General features: G+C 33.8%; 2 protein-coding genes across 2 annotated transcripts; both read left to right on the top strand.

The window, feature by feature from the left end:
* Nucleotides 1–2,324: 2,324 nt before the first annotated feature.
* On the top strand, nucleotides 2,325–2,645 carry LOC131614842 (xyloglucan endotransglucosylase protein 1-like). Its single transcript, XM_058886385.1, has one exon. The coding sequence runs from the start codon at nucleotides 2,325–2,327 to the stop codon at nucleotides 2,643–2,645; it is 321 nt and encodes a 106-aa protein (XP_058742368.1).
* A 3,440-nt stretch (nucleotides 2,646–6,085) lies between these two features.
* LOC131614841 (xyloglucan endotransglucosylase protein 1-like) lies at nucleotides 6,086–7,930 on the top strand. Its single transcript, XM_058886384.1, has 3 exons — nucleotides 6,086–6,364; nucleotides 6,809–7,002; nucleotides 7,531–7,930. Exons 1-3 carry the CDS (start codon nucleotides 6,086–6,088, stop codon nucleotides 7,928–7,930), a joined length of 873 nt encoding a protein of 290 aa, XP_058742367.1.
* The last annotated feature ends 6,001 nt before the right edge of the window (nucleotides 7,931–13,931 follow it).

Genomic DNA, 13,931 nt, shown 5'->3' with positions numbered 1-13,931 from the left:
CCACTAGGGATATGTAGGCATGAGGTTCACAAGGAATCTCAGCGAGCTAATAAAATACCAAAAATAGTCAGTCTGTCTATCTGTCTGTCTTTCTTCAATCAATTCAATTCCTTCTCCTAACACAAAGGAGAAACTTTCCCAATCATTAGCAGCAAACACAAACACAATGACACAGAGAAGGTTCCTGTAGAGTACTACAGATATGTAGGGTGTTTAAACACTTCCCTATGTATAACCGACCTCCCGGACTCCAGAATTTCTAGTCTAGGTGTAAATCCCCACACTTAGCAAACTCCTAGGGTTTAGTTGAGATCTTTTTTTCCCTTTCCTACTTGTAGGACAAATAAGAAAGTTCGTGTGATATCGTAGGAAGAACTGAAATAAAATTCATCCCACCACGGGCGCATTCTCCTTCCAAATTTCGCGTGAAGGGTTTAGCGTGCCGTCCTCCCAAGTGAAACGGGGAGGTAAAAAAAAACGACACCACAATAGCACTTATCTTGCTTATTTGACCTATTTCTCACATAAAAACCCCCAATTATTGAATAAACTATTATTGTGCAAGATTACTTGGCTTGGTTTGTTTTTGTGCAGGATTTGGCCTTAAAGCAAAAACCAGAAAACAGAGCATTCGCTGCAGCGAACTATATTTCGCTGTAGCGAACTCCAGGCACTCAAAGGCAAAAATCCAGAAACAGTGCATTCGCTGCAGCGAAAGGTAGCGAATGGTAGCGAAGGCCCGATTCGCTGCAGCGAACCATATTTCGCTGTAGCGAATGAAGTCAGAATCAAACTTCCCAGTTTCGCTAGCAGCAAGCAGTAGCGAGGTACATTCGCTGCAGCGAACCTTATTTCGCTGTAGCGAACTTTGGCGGTTTCTAGAAGATTTGAATTTCTTAAAGCTGAAGAAAAAATTCGCTGCAGCGAAATACCCTTCGCGTAGCGAACTCTGGCGGTTCAACAAAGACTTAACAATGAAGCAAGGCATTCGCTGCAGCGAACTTCTGTTCGCGTAGCGAACTCAGGCGGCCAGAACAGCTATAAAAGGAGCAGAAACCAGTTCAGAAAGAGTCATTCACTTTTTATCTTGTAATACTGATATAATAGAAGTAGGAATAGAGGTTTTTAGGGAGAGGGAGCTGGAGATACATCGAGAGTCGCGAAATCGTCATTGATGTCGTTCCAACTCAGATCTTCCATTGTTCTTCAAACTACCATGAGTAGCTAAATCCCCCTCTTGTTGGGATTGGTCGTAGTTTACCGAAATAGTATGTATTTTCTTTAATCATGGCATTATATATAATATATGTTTGAATCATTATTGTTGTTATCTTCGTTTTACCGTTTATTTCATGGATTGAATTGATATTGACAAATACGATTCTAATCTCGATCCAAGATAACAACTATTAAACTCTAAATGCTAGACATAGATTTAGGTTTAATATTCACTTCAAGTATTGAAACTTAATGCTACCGTATCGTTTAATAGGCTGAGAAATCATCGATTAATCCATAAGGTAGAAATCTCAACAAACGTTTAGACATGAACTTTGTTGTGAGCAATACGTGATGATATTGAAACAAACATACATTATGTATAACTGATCTAAGATTTACATATTGAATTGGTGGATGAAAACCAATTCCCAACAAGTCTTTTCCTCTGAAACTTATCTTTCGTTATTTACGCATTTTTACTTTCCGTAACTTTCAACCAAACAAACTTGAAATCTTATGCTTAGAATTATAGAAATTGTTGAACGGTTTTGATATCGCTCCAATCCCTGTGGATACGATAATATAAAATACTTACATTTGAATTGTACTTTCTACAACATCACACCTCTCACATCTTAATTTAAATTTTGAAGCACCATCTAACCTTAATTTCTACTAGACCTAATACCCGAGTTAACACATATTACAAATTCAATACTAAATTACACAAGATTTTAATACATTAACAATCAATAACACCGATTAGAAATTAAATGTGAGTTGGAACCTCCATAAATTGACCAAAATTGATGATTGCGTGTAATCACACCGCACATAACCCAAATCCTAAGATTACATGATTCTATCGTTATAATTAATATATGCCACTTGATCTAAGTGACAAGATAATGATCCCCATAACAAAAATTCTTTCTAAAACAATGAAAAAAAATATAATTCTATATATGGAACAAAACAATGTATATATACATATAATTATATCATGTGTTTGGCATCTATGCAGAATATTGGTGGATAACATACCCATAAGAGTGATACATAATAGACAAAACACCGGTGTTGCATTCCCAACAAGGCAACCAATGAAATTATACACAACACTATGGAATGGAGATTCATGGGCAACAAGAGGGGGACAGGTGAAAATTGATTGGTCAAAGGCTCCATTCACGGCTGGATTTAGAAACTTTAATGCCAATGCATGCATTCCTAGTCCATCAAATAATTGCTTAGGTTTCAATGATGGAGAAAATAAAGGTCTTACTGGTGAAACAAGGAAGAAGCTCAAAGAGATTTATACAAAATTGATTGTTTATGACTATTGTCGTGATTTTATACGTTTTGCTCATGGTCTTCCTTATGAATGCCACAATCGCTTAACTGATCACCCAGATGAATATTAGAAATTGCATGCAGTCATGATGCATTTTGTGACCAAATATATAACGTGAAGTAATTTTTTTGTTCTTTTAGATAAGTTAAAATATGTACTATTTATTTATTTATTTATTGGAGAGTTCTTAATTTGGTATTCATTAAAAAGACATGTATGTCTACTATTGACGCCTCTTGCAAAATTAATTCAAAATTCAAATTTATTTAAATATAAAAGCTAACATTACATAATTGTGTACTGGATACTATGATTAATAAATTTTTATGGTATTTGATTGTTCACTTTATTTTTTGTTATATTTTATTGATTTAATGTTTTTTGTGTGCAAAAGCATATATAATATATTGTCACGTCAAAGTCATTAAGGTTGATAAAGTTGATTTAGTGGACATGGATTTTGGTAGTACGGGGTTCATAGAAATGAAATAGAGATACATTATTTTAAATAACACCATTCTTATATTTATAATCTTTTGCTTATGGGAGTACAGTGATTGAACCCTATTTATATTATAGCTCTTTAGTTTAGATTGGTGACGTATTGTTTTGTTACATAAAAAAAGAATTTCATGTTTGAAATTGAAAAATCATGACTTAAAAAAGTTTATAAACAATCACTTTCTACAACTGAATAAGACGTTTTTCTATTAAGTGCTAAATGTTAAGAGTCTATGCAATACACAAAGCATACAATGCCTTAAAAAGAGAAGAAAAAAATAGGGTTATTTTTACCGGTTTTCACATGCTTCGGTTAAAATAGATGGATTAGGTTCAATGAAACCTTTATCAAAAAAAACTGTAAGAAAATAAATGACAAATATAATGGTGTAGCAATTCAATGAAACGTTCCCCACCCAAAAGAGAATTTTGATAAAACTTATTCAACATAATTTCATGTTTCAAGGATAATTTGTAACAACTACATTGTTTCAACATCAAAATATTAATGCTATTTGTGACAATATATGTTTTTATCTCTATAATTAATACTTTTTACTTTCAATACCTAACCCACATTTCAAAAATACACACAAAATATACTAGATAGAATAAAAAAATTATATCCAAATATCATTTCTCAAATTTAAAACCTTAACTAGCACACTTTTTATGTTCAAAAAGTATACATTAAAAAAGAATCTATACATCACAAAATTTACTTGATAGAACTCGACTTTTTCTGCTTTCTCTCTATGCATTCAAAAAGAATCTATACATTCCTTGTAAAGATGTTCTTATTAAACCTTCATCCAATCGACGAAATACTTCAAAGAAGGGTAAGAAGGTACGAGATAAATCTCTCAGTAGAAGGATTTAGAAATTTGATAAATCTTCCTTATGAAGACGAAATCATTGAACTTGGAGACAAAGTCAAGAGATACAACTACGTCACTATTGTATCCTCCCTCGCGAAAGAACCTTCGTCACACATACCTTATCCATTAGCTTTTTAATACATCTATTCTAAAAGCCTAATGTTTCTCTATGTTATGAGTCATATCCTATTTCCTATAAAAGGTAAATTTGGTTGCCTAACCCAAGTAGATATGGAAACTGTATGGATGATAGAAAATAAGGTCAAGGTTAGTTGGGCACGACAAGATATTAACTACATTATAGAAAGCAAGTAAAAATGCTCACACCTACCATATGGAAACCTAGTCACAGAGATTCTAGAAGAAACAAGGTTTAAATTTAAAGTTGATGAGTTCAAGGAAGAAACAACCATGATAGGAATCTATGTCCTACCATCAATGTAGCATGAGCTAAAATATGGAAAGATCGTTGAATATGAATCATTAGATGAGAAGAAAAGAAAAGCCAAAAGCAAGGAGATAACCATAGAAATAAATAGCTCAGAGAACTTCCCTCGGATACTAACAACCAAAGCCTCTTAAAAATCATAAGTTGAAAAATATATGTTATCAATGACAAGATCGACTTCATAGTCCGTCACTTGATCTCTAACATATCCAAAGTTATCTCATGACATGTTATTTTTTGATGATCTTGATGCAGAGTAGTCTCACTTAAGTATTTTCGTTGTATCCTGCAAGTTCTATTAGTACTTTCATATGTTTCAATTCAGCAAACTTCTCTTCTTTATTTTAAACTTTTCAATAATAATGAGTGTGTTGATTTCTCTATCTTAAATGTCTAAATTTCTCTTGTTTTGCATATTTACTTCTCGCAAGTGCATCTTTTACCCGACTTTTTTATTTTGACAAAGGGGGAGAAATACACTCTCAGTGGAGGGTGTATTTTCTATCTAACTCGGGGGGAGTTCTATACTCTAAAATAAATTGTTTGTATTATCACCTCCTTGAGAGATGTGTTGTCATCATCAAAAGGGGGGGGGGGGGAGAATGTGGAACCTTATTTTGCATGTTATATGACATCTACTTTTGATGATGACAACCACCATGATGACAACTCTGATGACAACTATAATAAGTCAAGCATGAACGATTAAGCGGTCAAACATGCAAACCTAAGTGTTATGGTTTGATAAACTTGACAATCCAATGAGGGCAAATGATTGTCACCTCTGCCGATGTTTAATGTACTAAAATTGAAAAGAGAAAATTTGTAGAGACTCAAAATGAAAGTAGATATATTAAGAGGACCAAAAACATAATTAACCCAAAATATAATATCCCAACAAAAGAGTCAAATTCATGCTTATAAAAAAATGCTTAAATTTCATCAATAACTACGTTGTATATATTTTCATTAAAAACAATTAAGTCATTTGCAAGAAGTTCATTGTGCATTTTATTTTTTAGTGTTGTCATTACAATTTTCTTTGTTAACAAAAATCTCTATAAATATTTAGGATATCATAAGTGCCGAAATAAGACGAAATAAGAGTATCAATCAGGTATTAATTTTTTATTATTATATTTCTCCTAACTTTTGACGACTAAACTTATTAAGAGTAACTAATAATATTTTATTGTGATAGCTAAACATAAATTTTACGTAATCATATAAGTAAAAATAATAATTTTTGGGAGAATGATTTCTCAACGTGTAGTTTTATTTTATTTTAATGTGTTTACTGTACCTCTAATGCTAAGAACCCCCATTCCATAATACCTCTCATTCAAGTATAATATGCTCCTATTTTGGGCTTTTGACTTGAATCCAACTTTTCAACATTAAACATTCAAACAAATCTAAAGAGGAAACAATACTTTGGCCTTAAAAATTATTTGCTAATTAAAACCTTTTTTTAGTTCCTCAATAAAGTTGAGGTGTAACTTTCAACAATAACATTGACTTGTGTGATGTCATTGTAACATTGAGCTTTAGACAACTAAATTAATCAAAATCTGTTGCGTTTTACACATATTATGACAACTGTGTAAATACAAACTTCAATTTAAATACAAATTTTCAAAATTTAAATTTATCAATTTTAACAAAGTGAAACATTAGTTAATTATGGCTTCTTCATATGCCAATAACTCTATTTTTCTCTTGCTTTGCTTATGCTTAACCTTTAGCACAATTGCATTTGGTGGAAATTTCAACACTGATTTTAACATTTTATTTGGAGATAAAAGGGCTAACATACAAGATGGTGGCAATTGTATGACACTTACAATGGATAAATATTCTGGCTCAGGCATTGGTACCAAGAATGAATATTTGTTTGGAAGATTTGATATGCAAATCAAACTTGTGCCAGGAAACTCTGCGGGCACTGTCACTGCATATTATGTATGCACTTTGTTCCAGAATTACACTAATATTTGCAAACTCTTAATTCACATTTATAATAGTTTTAAATTACAATTGATGTTGCACTGCAAATCTTTATATTTTGGTAAAAATACACACAATTGGCACATCGGTGACCCTTATATCAAGATCAAACAATGCATGAATCAAATAGATTTTTATATTTTAAACTCTAAAATTATCAAATTTGAAATATATATATATTGTTTGATCTTGATCCAACTGTCATCGATGAGCTAACCACATGATTGAGTAAGATTTATGACAGTAGCCAATTCAAATTGTTATATTGTGGCAACAATTATAGCTATGGAAAACAAGTTAATACCATTACGGTTACACATACACATTACACATTGCATAATTTAAGGAACTTTTACTTATTGTATGATTATTTAATTTCACATATATGTATATATGCAGCTAAGTTCTCAAGGACCACACCATGATGAGATTGATATGGAATTTTTGGGCAACTTATCTGGTGATCCATATATTCTCTCAACCAATTTATATGCCAATGGTAATGGAGGTCGTGAGGTGCAATTCTATCTTTGGTTTGATCCCACAAAAGACTTTCACATTTACTCAATTGATTGGAATCCTCAGCGCATAATGTAAGTTCTTCATTGTTTAAGTAAGTTTTCATAAAATTTATTAGGAATATTTTTTATTTCGTTTTTCACGTTTTCGTTCACTAAAGGTACATAATTTTATTCAAGACATGTCATCCACTAAATGTGGCACCTCTCACATCTTAATTTAAATTTTGAAGCACCATCTAACCTTAATTTCTACTAGACCTAATACCCAAGTTAACACATATTACAAATTCAATACTAAATTACACAAGATTTTAATATATTAACAATCAATAACACCGATTAGAAATTTAATGTGAGTTGGAACCTCCATAAATTGACCAAAATTGATGATTACGTGTAATCACACCGCACATAACCCAAATCCTAAGATTACATGATTCTATCGTTATAAATTAATATATGCCCCTTGATCTAAGTGACATGATAATGATCCCCATATCAAAAAATCTTTTAAAACAATGAAAAAAATATAATTCTTTATATGGAACAAAACAATGTATTTATACATATAATTATATCATGTGTTTGGGATCTATGCAGAATATTGGTGGATAACATACCCATAAGAGTGACACATAATAGACAAAACACCGGTGTTGCATTCCCAATAAGGCAACCAATGAAGTTATACACAACACTATGGAATGGAGATTCATGGGCAACAAGAGGGGGACAGGTGAAAATTGATTGGTCAAAGGCTCCATTCACGGCTGGATTTAGAAACTTTAATGCCAATGCATGCATTCCTAGTCCATCAAATAATTGCTTAGGTTTCAATGATGGAGAAAATAAAGGTCTTACTGGTGAAACAAGGAAGAAGCTCAAAGAGATTTATACAAAATTGATTGTTTATGACTATTGTCGTGATTTTATACGTTTTGCTCATGGTCTTCCTTATGAATGCCACAATCGCTTAACTGATCACCCGGATGAATATTAGAAATTGCATGCAGTCATGATGCATTTTGTGACCAAGTATATAACGTGAAGTAAATTTTTTGTTCTTTTAGTTAAGTTAAAATATGTACTATTTATTTATTTATTGGAGAGTTATTAATTTGGTATTCATTAAAAAGACATGTATGTCTACTATTGACGCCTCTTGCAAAATTAATTCAAAATTCAAATTTATTTAAATATAAAAGCTAACATTACATAATTGTGTACTGGATACTATGATTAATAAATTTTTATGGTATTTGATTGTTCACTTTATTTTTTGTTATATTTTATTGATTTAATGTTTTTTGTGTGCAAAAGCATATATAATATATTGTCACGTCAAAGTCATTAAGGTTGATAAAGTTGATTTAGTGGACATGGATTTTGGTAGTACGAGGTTCATAGAAATGAAATAGAGATACATTATTTTAAATAACACAATTCTTATATTTATACTCTTTTGCTTATGAAAGTACATTGATTGAACCCTATTTATAATATAGCTCTTTATTTTAGATTGGTGACGTATTGTTTTGTTACATAAAAAAAGAATTTCATGTTTGAACTTGAAAAATCAAGACTTAAAAAAGTTTATAAACAATCACTTTCTACAACCAAATAAGACGTCTTTCAATTAAGTGCTAAATGTTAAGAGTCTATGCAATACACAAAGCATACAATGCCTTAAAAAGAGAAGAAAAAAATATGGTTATTTTTACCGGTATTCACATGCTTCGGTTAAAATAGATGGATTAGGTTCAATGAAACCTTTCTAAAAAAAACTGCAAGAAAATAAATGACAAATATAATGGTGTAGCAATTCAATGAAACGTTCCCCACCCAAAAGAGAATTTTGATAAAACTTATTCAACATAATTTCATGTTTCAAGGATAATTTTTAACAACTACATTGTTTCAACATCAAAATATTAATGCTATTTGTGACACTATATGTTTTTATCTCTATAATTAATACTTTTTTACTTTCAATACCTAACCCACATTTCAAAAATACACACAAAATATACTAGATAGAATAAAAAAATTATTTCCAAATATCATTTCTCAATTTTTAAAACCTTAACTAGCACACTTTTTATGTTCAAAAAGTATACATTCAAAAAGAATCTATACATCACAAAATTTACTTGATAAAACTCGACTTTTTCTGCTTTCTCTCTATGCATTCAAAAAGAATCTATACATTCCTTGTAAAGATGTTTTTATTAAACCTTCATCCAATCGACGGAATACTTCAAAGAAGGGTAAGAAGGTACGAGATAAATCTCTCAGTAGAAGAATTTAGAAAGTTGATAAATCTTCTTTATGAAGACGGAATCATTGAACTTGGAGACAAAGTCAACAGATACAACTACATCACTATTGTATCCTACCTCGCGAAAGAACCTTCTTCACACATACCTTATCCATTCACGTTTTAATATATCTACCCTAAAAGCCAAATGTTTCTCTATGTTATGAGTCATATCCTATTTCCTATAAAAGGTAAATTTGGTTACCTACCCCAAGTAGATGGTGAAACTGTATGGATGATAGAAAATAAGGTCAAGGTTAGTTGGGCACGACAAGATATTAACTACATTATAGAAAGCAAGTAAAAATGCTCACACCTACCATACAGAAACCTAGTCACAGAGATTCTAGAAGAAACATGGTTTAAATTTAAAGTTGATGAGTTCAAAGAAGAAACAACCACGATAGGAATCTCTGTCCTACCATCAATGCAGCATGAGCTAAAATATGGAAAGATCGTTGAATATGAACCACTAGATGAGAAGAAAAGAAAAGCCAAAAGCAAGGAGATAACCGTAGAAATAAATAGCTCAGAGAACTTCCCTCGGATACTAACAACCAAAGCCTCTTAAAAATCATAAGTTGAAAAATATATGTTATCAATGACAAGATCGACTTCATAGTCCGTCACTTGATCTCTAACAATCCAAATTTATCTCATGACATGTTATTTTTTGATGATCTTGATGCAGAGTAGTCTCACTTAAGTATATTCGTTGTATCCTGCAAGTTCTTGTAGTACTTTCATATGTTTCAATTCAACAAATTTCTCTTCTTTATTTTGAACTTTTCAATAATAATGAGTGTGTTGATTTCTCTATCTTAAATGTCTAAATTTCTCTTGTTTTGCATATTTACTTCTCGCAAGTGCATCTTTTACCCGACTTTTTTATTTTGACAAAGGGGGAGAAATACACTCTCAGTGGAGGGTGTATTTTCTATCTAACTCGGGGGGAGTTCTATACTCTAAAATATATTGTTTGTATTATCACCTCCCTGAGAGATGTGTTGTCATCATCAAAAGGGGGGAGAATGTGGAACCTTATTTTGCATGTTATACGACATCTACTTTTGATGATGACAACCACCAAGATGACAACTCTGATGACAACTGTCGCACGCTCGCGAAAAATGAACAGAGTCGCCACCAATATATTTATCCCACAAGGGAAAGGAATATCAGAAAACCTAACAAAGGAAGGAACAGGGTCTTGCGACCAGAGAATCAAGGTACGGGAGTCGGTTACGCAAGGGGAAGGTATTAGCACCCCTCGCGCCCATCGTACTCGATGGTATCCACCTATGTTTGTTTCTATCTAAAGGGTGTATAACTATGTCTATGTCTAAATGCAAAATGAATGCAAAATGTAGGGAAAATAAAGAATTGTACTCGCACGGGCCCTACCCCGCTGCCTACGTATCCTTTTCAGGAATCAGAGTTACCGTAGCTCGGCTCACGATTTTCTGTTTGTTTTTGTGTTTTTTAGTTGGGCGGCGTTAACGCTCACGCTCTTGCACAAGGGGACAGCCTAGGATGCAATGGAGCGGAGATAACTTGCCCTTAGAAAGGAGAAAAAGAGATTGGTTCGTATCTTTTAAGGGTAATTCCATGATGACGAGAACCCCCTACAAGGTCTCGCATCACTTCCTCACTTTTGTTCTAAGTCTGAACATTTATTAGGTTTTTTGAAGGGTTTTGGTTGGTGTCTTTTAAAGGGGAAATTATCTTTGTGACTTAGATCATACCAAAAAGAGTTTTGTTTTGCATATTTAGAGAACGCACATCGAGGCCTACGCCACAATCGTTTCTCTAAATGGCGGTTAAGAAATACACCGAGGCTTCACACCTCAATCATTTCTTCTCCGCTAAGTAAAGGAAATACGAAAAAGAGTTTTTTATGAATATTTAGAGAATGCACATCGGGGCCTACGCCACAATCGTTTCTCTAAATAACGGTTAAGAAATACATCGAGGCTTCACACCTCAATCATTTCTTCTCCGCTAAGTAGAAAAGAACATACATCGGGGCCTACGCCCCAATCATTTCTTTCCTACTATGAAATATAGTAACGGTATGATCTTCATCGATATTTATTAAGTATTTTAAAAGTTGAAAAGAAAAAGAATGCAAACGGGAACTAAGTCTATTTCTAATCTAAGTTGTCTATACAAGGGAATCAAAATACTAAAAGGAGCATTAAAATGGTGTCAAAGTAGGCCTAATATAAGGCCAAAAACAAGTAACGAAATCACACAACGATTATACAAAGAATAACATGGAAATGGTACAAAACATAAAGAAATGGTTCAAGTATTAGTGCGAAATTTAACTAAAAAATACTACTATTTTTATATGGTTTTTATGAGGGAATTTAAAGGCTACTAAGCCTAAACTAGTATTTTTATGACGTTCTTATGTCATTTTTATTGCATAAAAGAAGTAGAAAAAAAACTAAGTAGGAAAACCTAAAAACTATCAATTAAACATGGGCTCTGGAGGTGTGGAATGAAAATGGCGGTGCATGAGTAATCCTGGGCGCAGGGCCCAATCAATGGCCCAGAAGAGTTTTTTTTGTATCATCTTGTTTTATTGCCAAAACTGTGGTGTGATGGGCCAGTGAGGTGTGGAGAATAGCAAATCAGGCCCAAGTATATTTTTTCCTATCACAATTTCTTTTATCAGATTTTTAACTAAAAAAGGAATTGAATTAAAAATAAAAATTAAAAAGAAAGGGGATTAGGGTAAAATTAAAGCGACGATTCACCTTCTCAACACAGAATTCCCCTTCCTCTCTTCGCAGAACAAGCGGCGGCGGAGACTCTATCCCCTCCGATCAATCCCTATCCTCCCCGACGACCTCACGGCAGAGACTGCCTCGCCTTCTCCGACGACACTCTCAGTTCCCTTTCTCGATCTCAAACTCTCTTCGCTGTTCGTTCTCATCTTCACATCTTTCTCCGATCCAAATCCAATCTCACTGTTCCGGCCGACAGGGTTTCCGGTGAAGCTTCAAGATGTCAATAGCAAAAATCCGAAGATCTTCATATGAGTTCCTCTCTCGACCCCTCTTTTCCTCTCGTGAACACACGACGGCGCGCGAATTCTCGCCACTCTCACGAACGAACGGCGCGACGGAGAACCCTTCCTCTCCGATCAAACACACCGCACCGTCTGATCACCATCGCTTCTCGACCTCTCTTCGCGCGCTTTCCTCTCTCTAATCTCTCAATCTCCCTTGGATCTCCGATCAAATCGTTTTCTCTCTCAATCTCCCTTCGACTCTGTTCTGAATCGTCGCTGTTATGATGATGGAGAGTGTTTCTGGTGGTGATTGAAGAATGAGTCGATGATGGAGAGAAGATGAAGTTCTCTATTGAAGATCACGAAGCTAAGATTATACTTCTTCTGTTGCGTTCCTGTTCTGTTACTTCTAGTAATTTCCTTATGCCTTTTTTCTGTTGAATCATTGGTGAATTCTTTCTGATTTTCTTGTGGCAGGCTCTATGGTGAATGAGTAGTGAAGAAGATGAATGGTGAGAGGTTGAAACTGAATGAATGGAGAGTGATTTAAGAATGTGAAGATGTTCAATTGAAGGTCGTTGCCATTTTTTTACAGGTTTCTGATTTGGATTCTGTGGAGATTGGAGGTGAGTTGATGAATCAGTGAAGATGATTGTGGAGGAGAAGAAGGAGATAGATGAAGAATTGGAGAGGGTTATGAATTTGCAGAGAAAATGGTGAAGATCCTTGAATGATGGTGGAGAAGATAATATATAGTTGGAGTTCTGAGTTCAGTTGCAATTGAAGGTTAGTTTCTATTCTCCGAATCTTCTGTTATAGCTCTGTTTTTTCTGTTGGATGTTAGTTACGAATCTGTTAGGTGGTTGAGAGTTAGTTAGTGGTTATGTGAAGGTAGTTACAAGTTGGTTGTTTCTGTTATGTGTTTGAAAGTGAAGGGTGAGGGGGGAAAGTTAGTTAGAAATGAGACTGGTTATTAGTGAATGCATTTGAATTTAGTATAGGTTTTCATGAACTGGTTTTTGGTCTGCTATGTGGGATTTTGCTTGTGTTTGAATGTGCGGCAGCAAGACGGTTTGTGGCAGGGAGCTACTTGGAATAACTTGTATATGTAGAGCTGGTAGTGTGAATGTAGAATTGGGGTTTTTTTGTGTTTGATGCAGGGCTGTTCTGATGTGAATTTGCTGCAGGTTTTCAAGTCTATGGATGGGTGTTATGGCTGCGGAATGGCATTGAACTGATGCTGTACGGGCTTGATTGGATGTGAAATGGTTTTGAATTTGTACAGGGGCTGTGTTATTTGAATTTTGTAGTGTTTGTATTGCAATGTGTATGTATGCTAATGTGAATTGTCAAGTCTTTATTGTGAATGGAATGTGAACTCAAAAGCTTGTAGTTTACATTTGGTTTTTGTTTATTTCTGTACTTGATGCAGGGACTGGTGTGACTGTTTTGGTTTGCTTGGAAAAGAAAATTGTATGCACATATGTGGTGGGGACAAAGCAAAAATGGATAAAGATGAATGATCATGAAGGCCAAGGGTGCAATATGGAGAGAATGCTTGAAAGTTGGCTCGGAAGTAGTTCTAGGTGTCATAGGATCAAACCTTGGTCTGTTTGACTTTGGTCAACTGTTTGACCAAAAAGTCAACAGTTGGCCTAAAGT

This window comes from Vicia villosa, linkage group LG6 (assembly GCF_029867415.1).
Source record: "Vicia villosa cultivar HV-30 ecotype Madison, WI linkage group LG6, Vvil1.0, whole genome shotgun sequence".
In the NCBI taxonomy this organism is placed as follows: domain Eukaryota; kingdom Viridiplantae; phylum Streptophyta; class Magnoliopsida; order Fabales; family Fabaceae; genus Vicia; species Vicia villosa.
The sequence above is the reverse complement of the archived record's forward strand: the minus strand, read 5'-3'. Positions and strand labels throughout refer to the sequence as shown.

Excerpts from the sequence above, each read along its gene's own strand:
- LOC131614842 (XM_058886385.1), top strand. The coding sequence starts at position 2,325 with ATGAAATTATACACAACACTATGGAATGGAGATTCATGGGCAACAAGA.
- LOC131614841 (XM_058886384.1), top strand. The coding sequence starts at position 6,086 with ATGGCTTCTTCATATGCCAATAACTCTATTTTTCTCTTGCTTTGCTTA. Across the intron at positions 6,365-6,808 it reads GCACTGTCACTGCATATTAT|CTAAGTTCTCAAGGACCACA; the intron begins GTATGCACTTTG and ends GTATATATGCAG. Across the intron at positions 7,003-7,530 it reads TGGAATCCTCAGCGCATAAT|AATATTGGTGGATAACATAC; the intron begins GTAAGTTCTTCA and ends GGATCTATGCAG.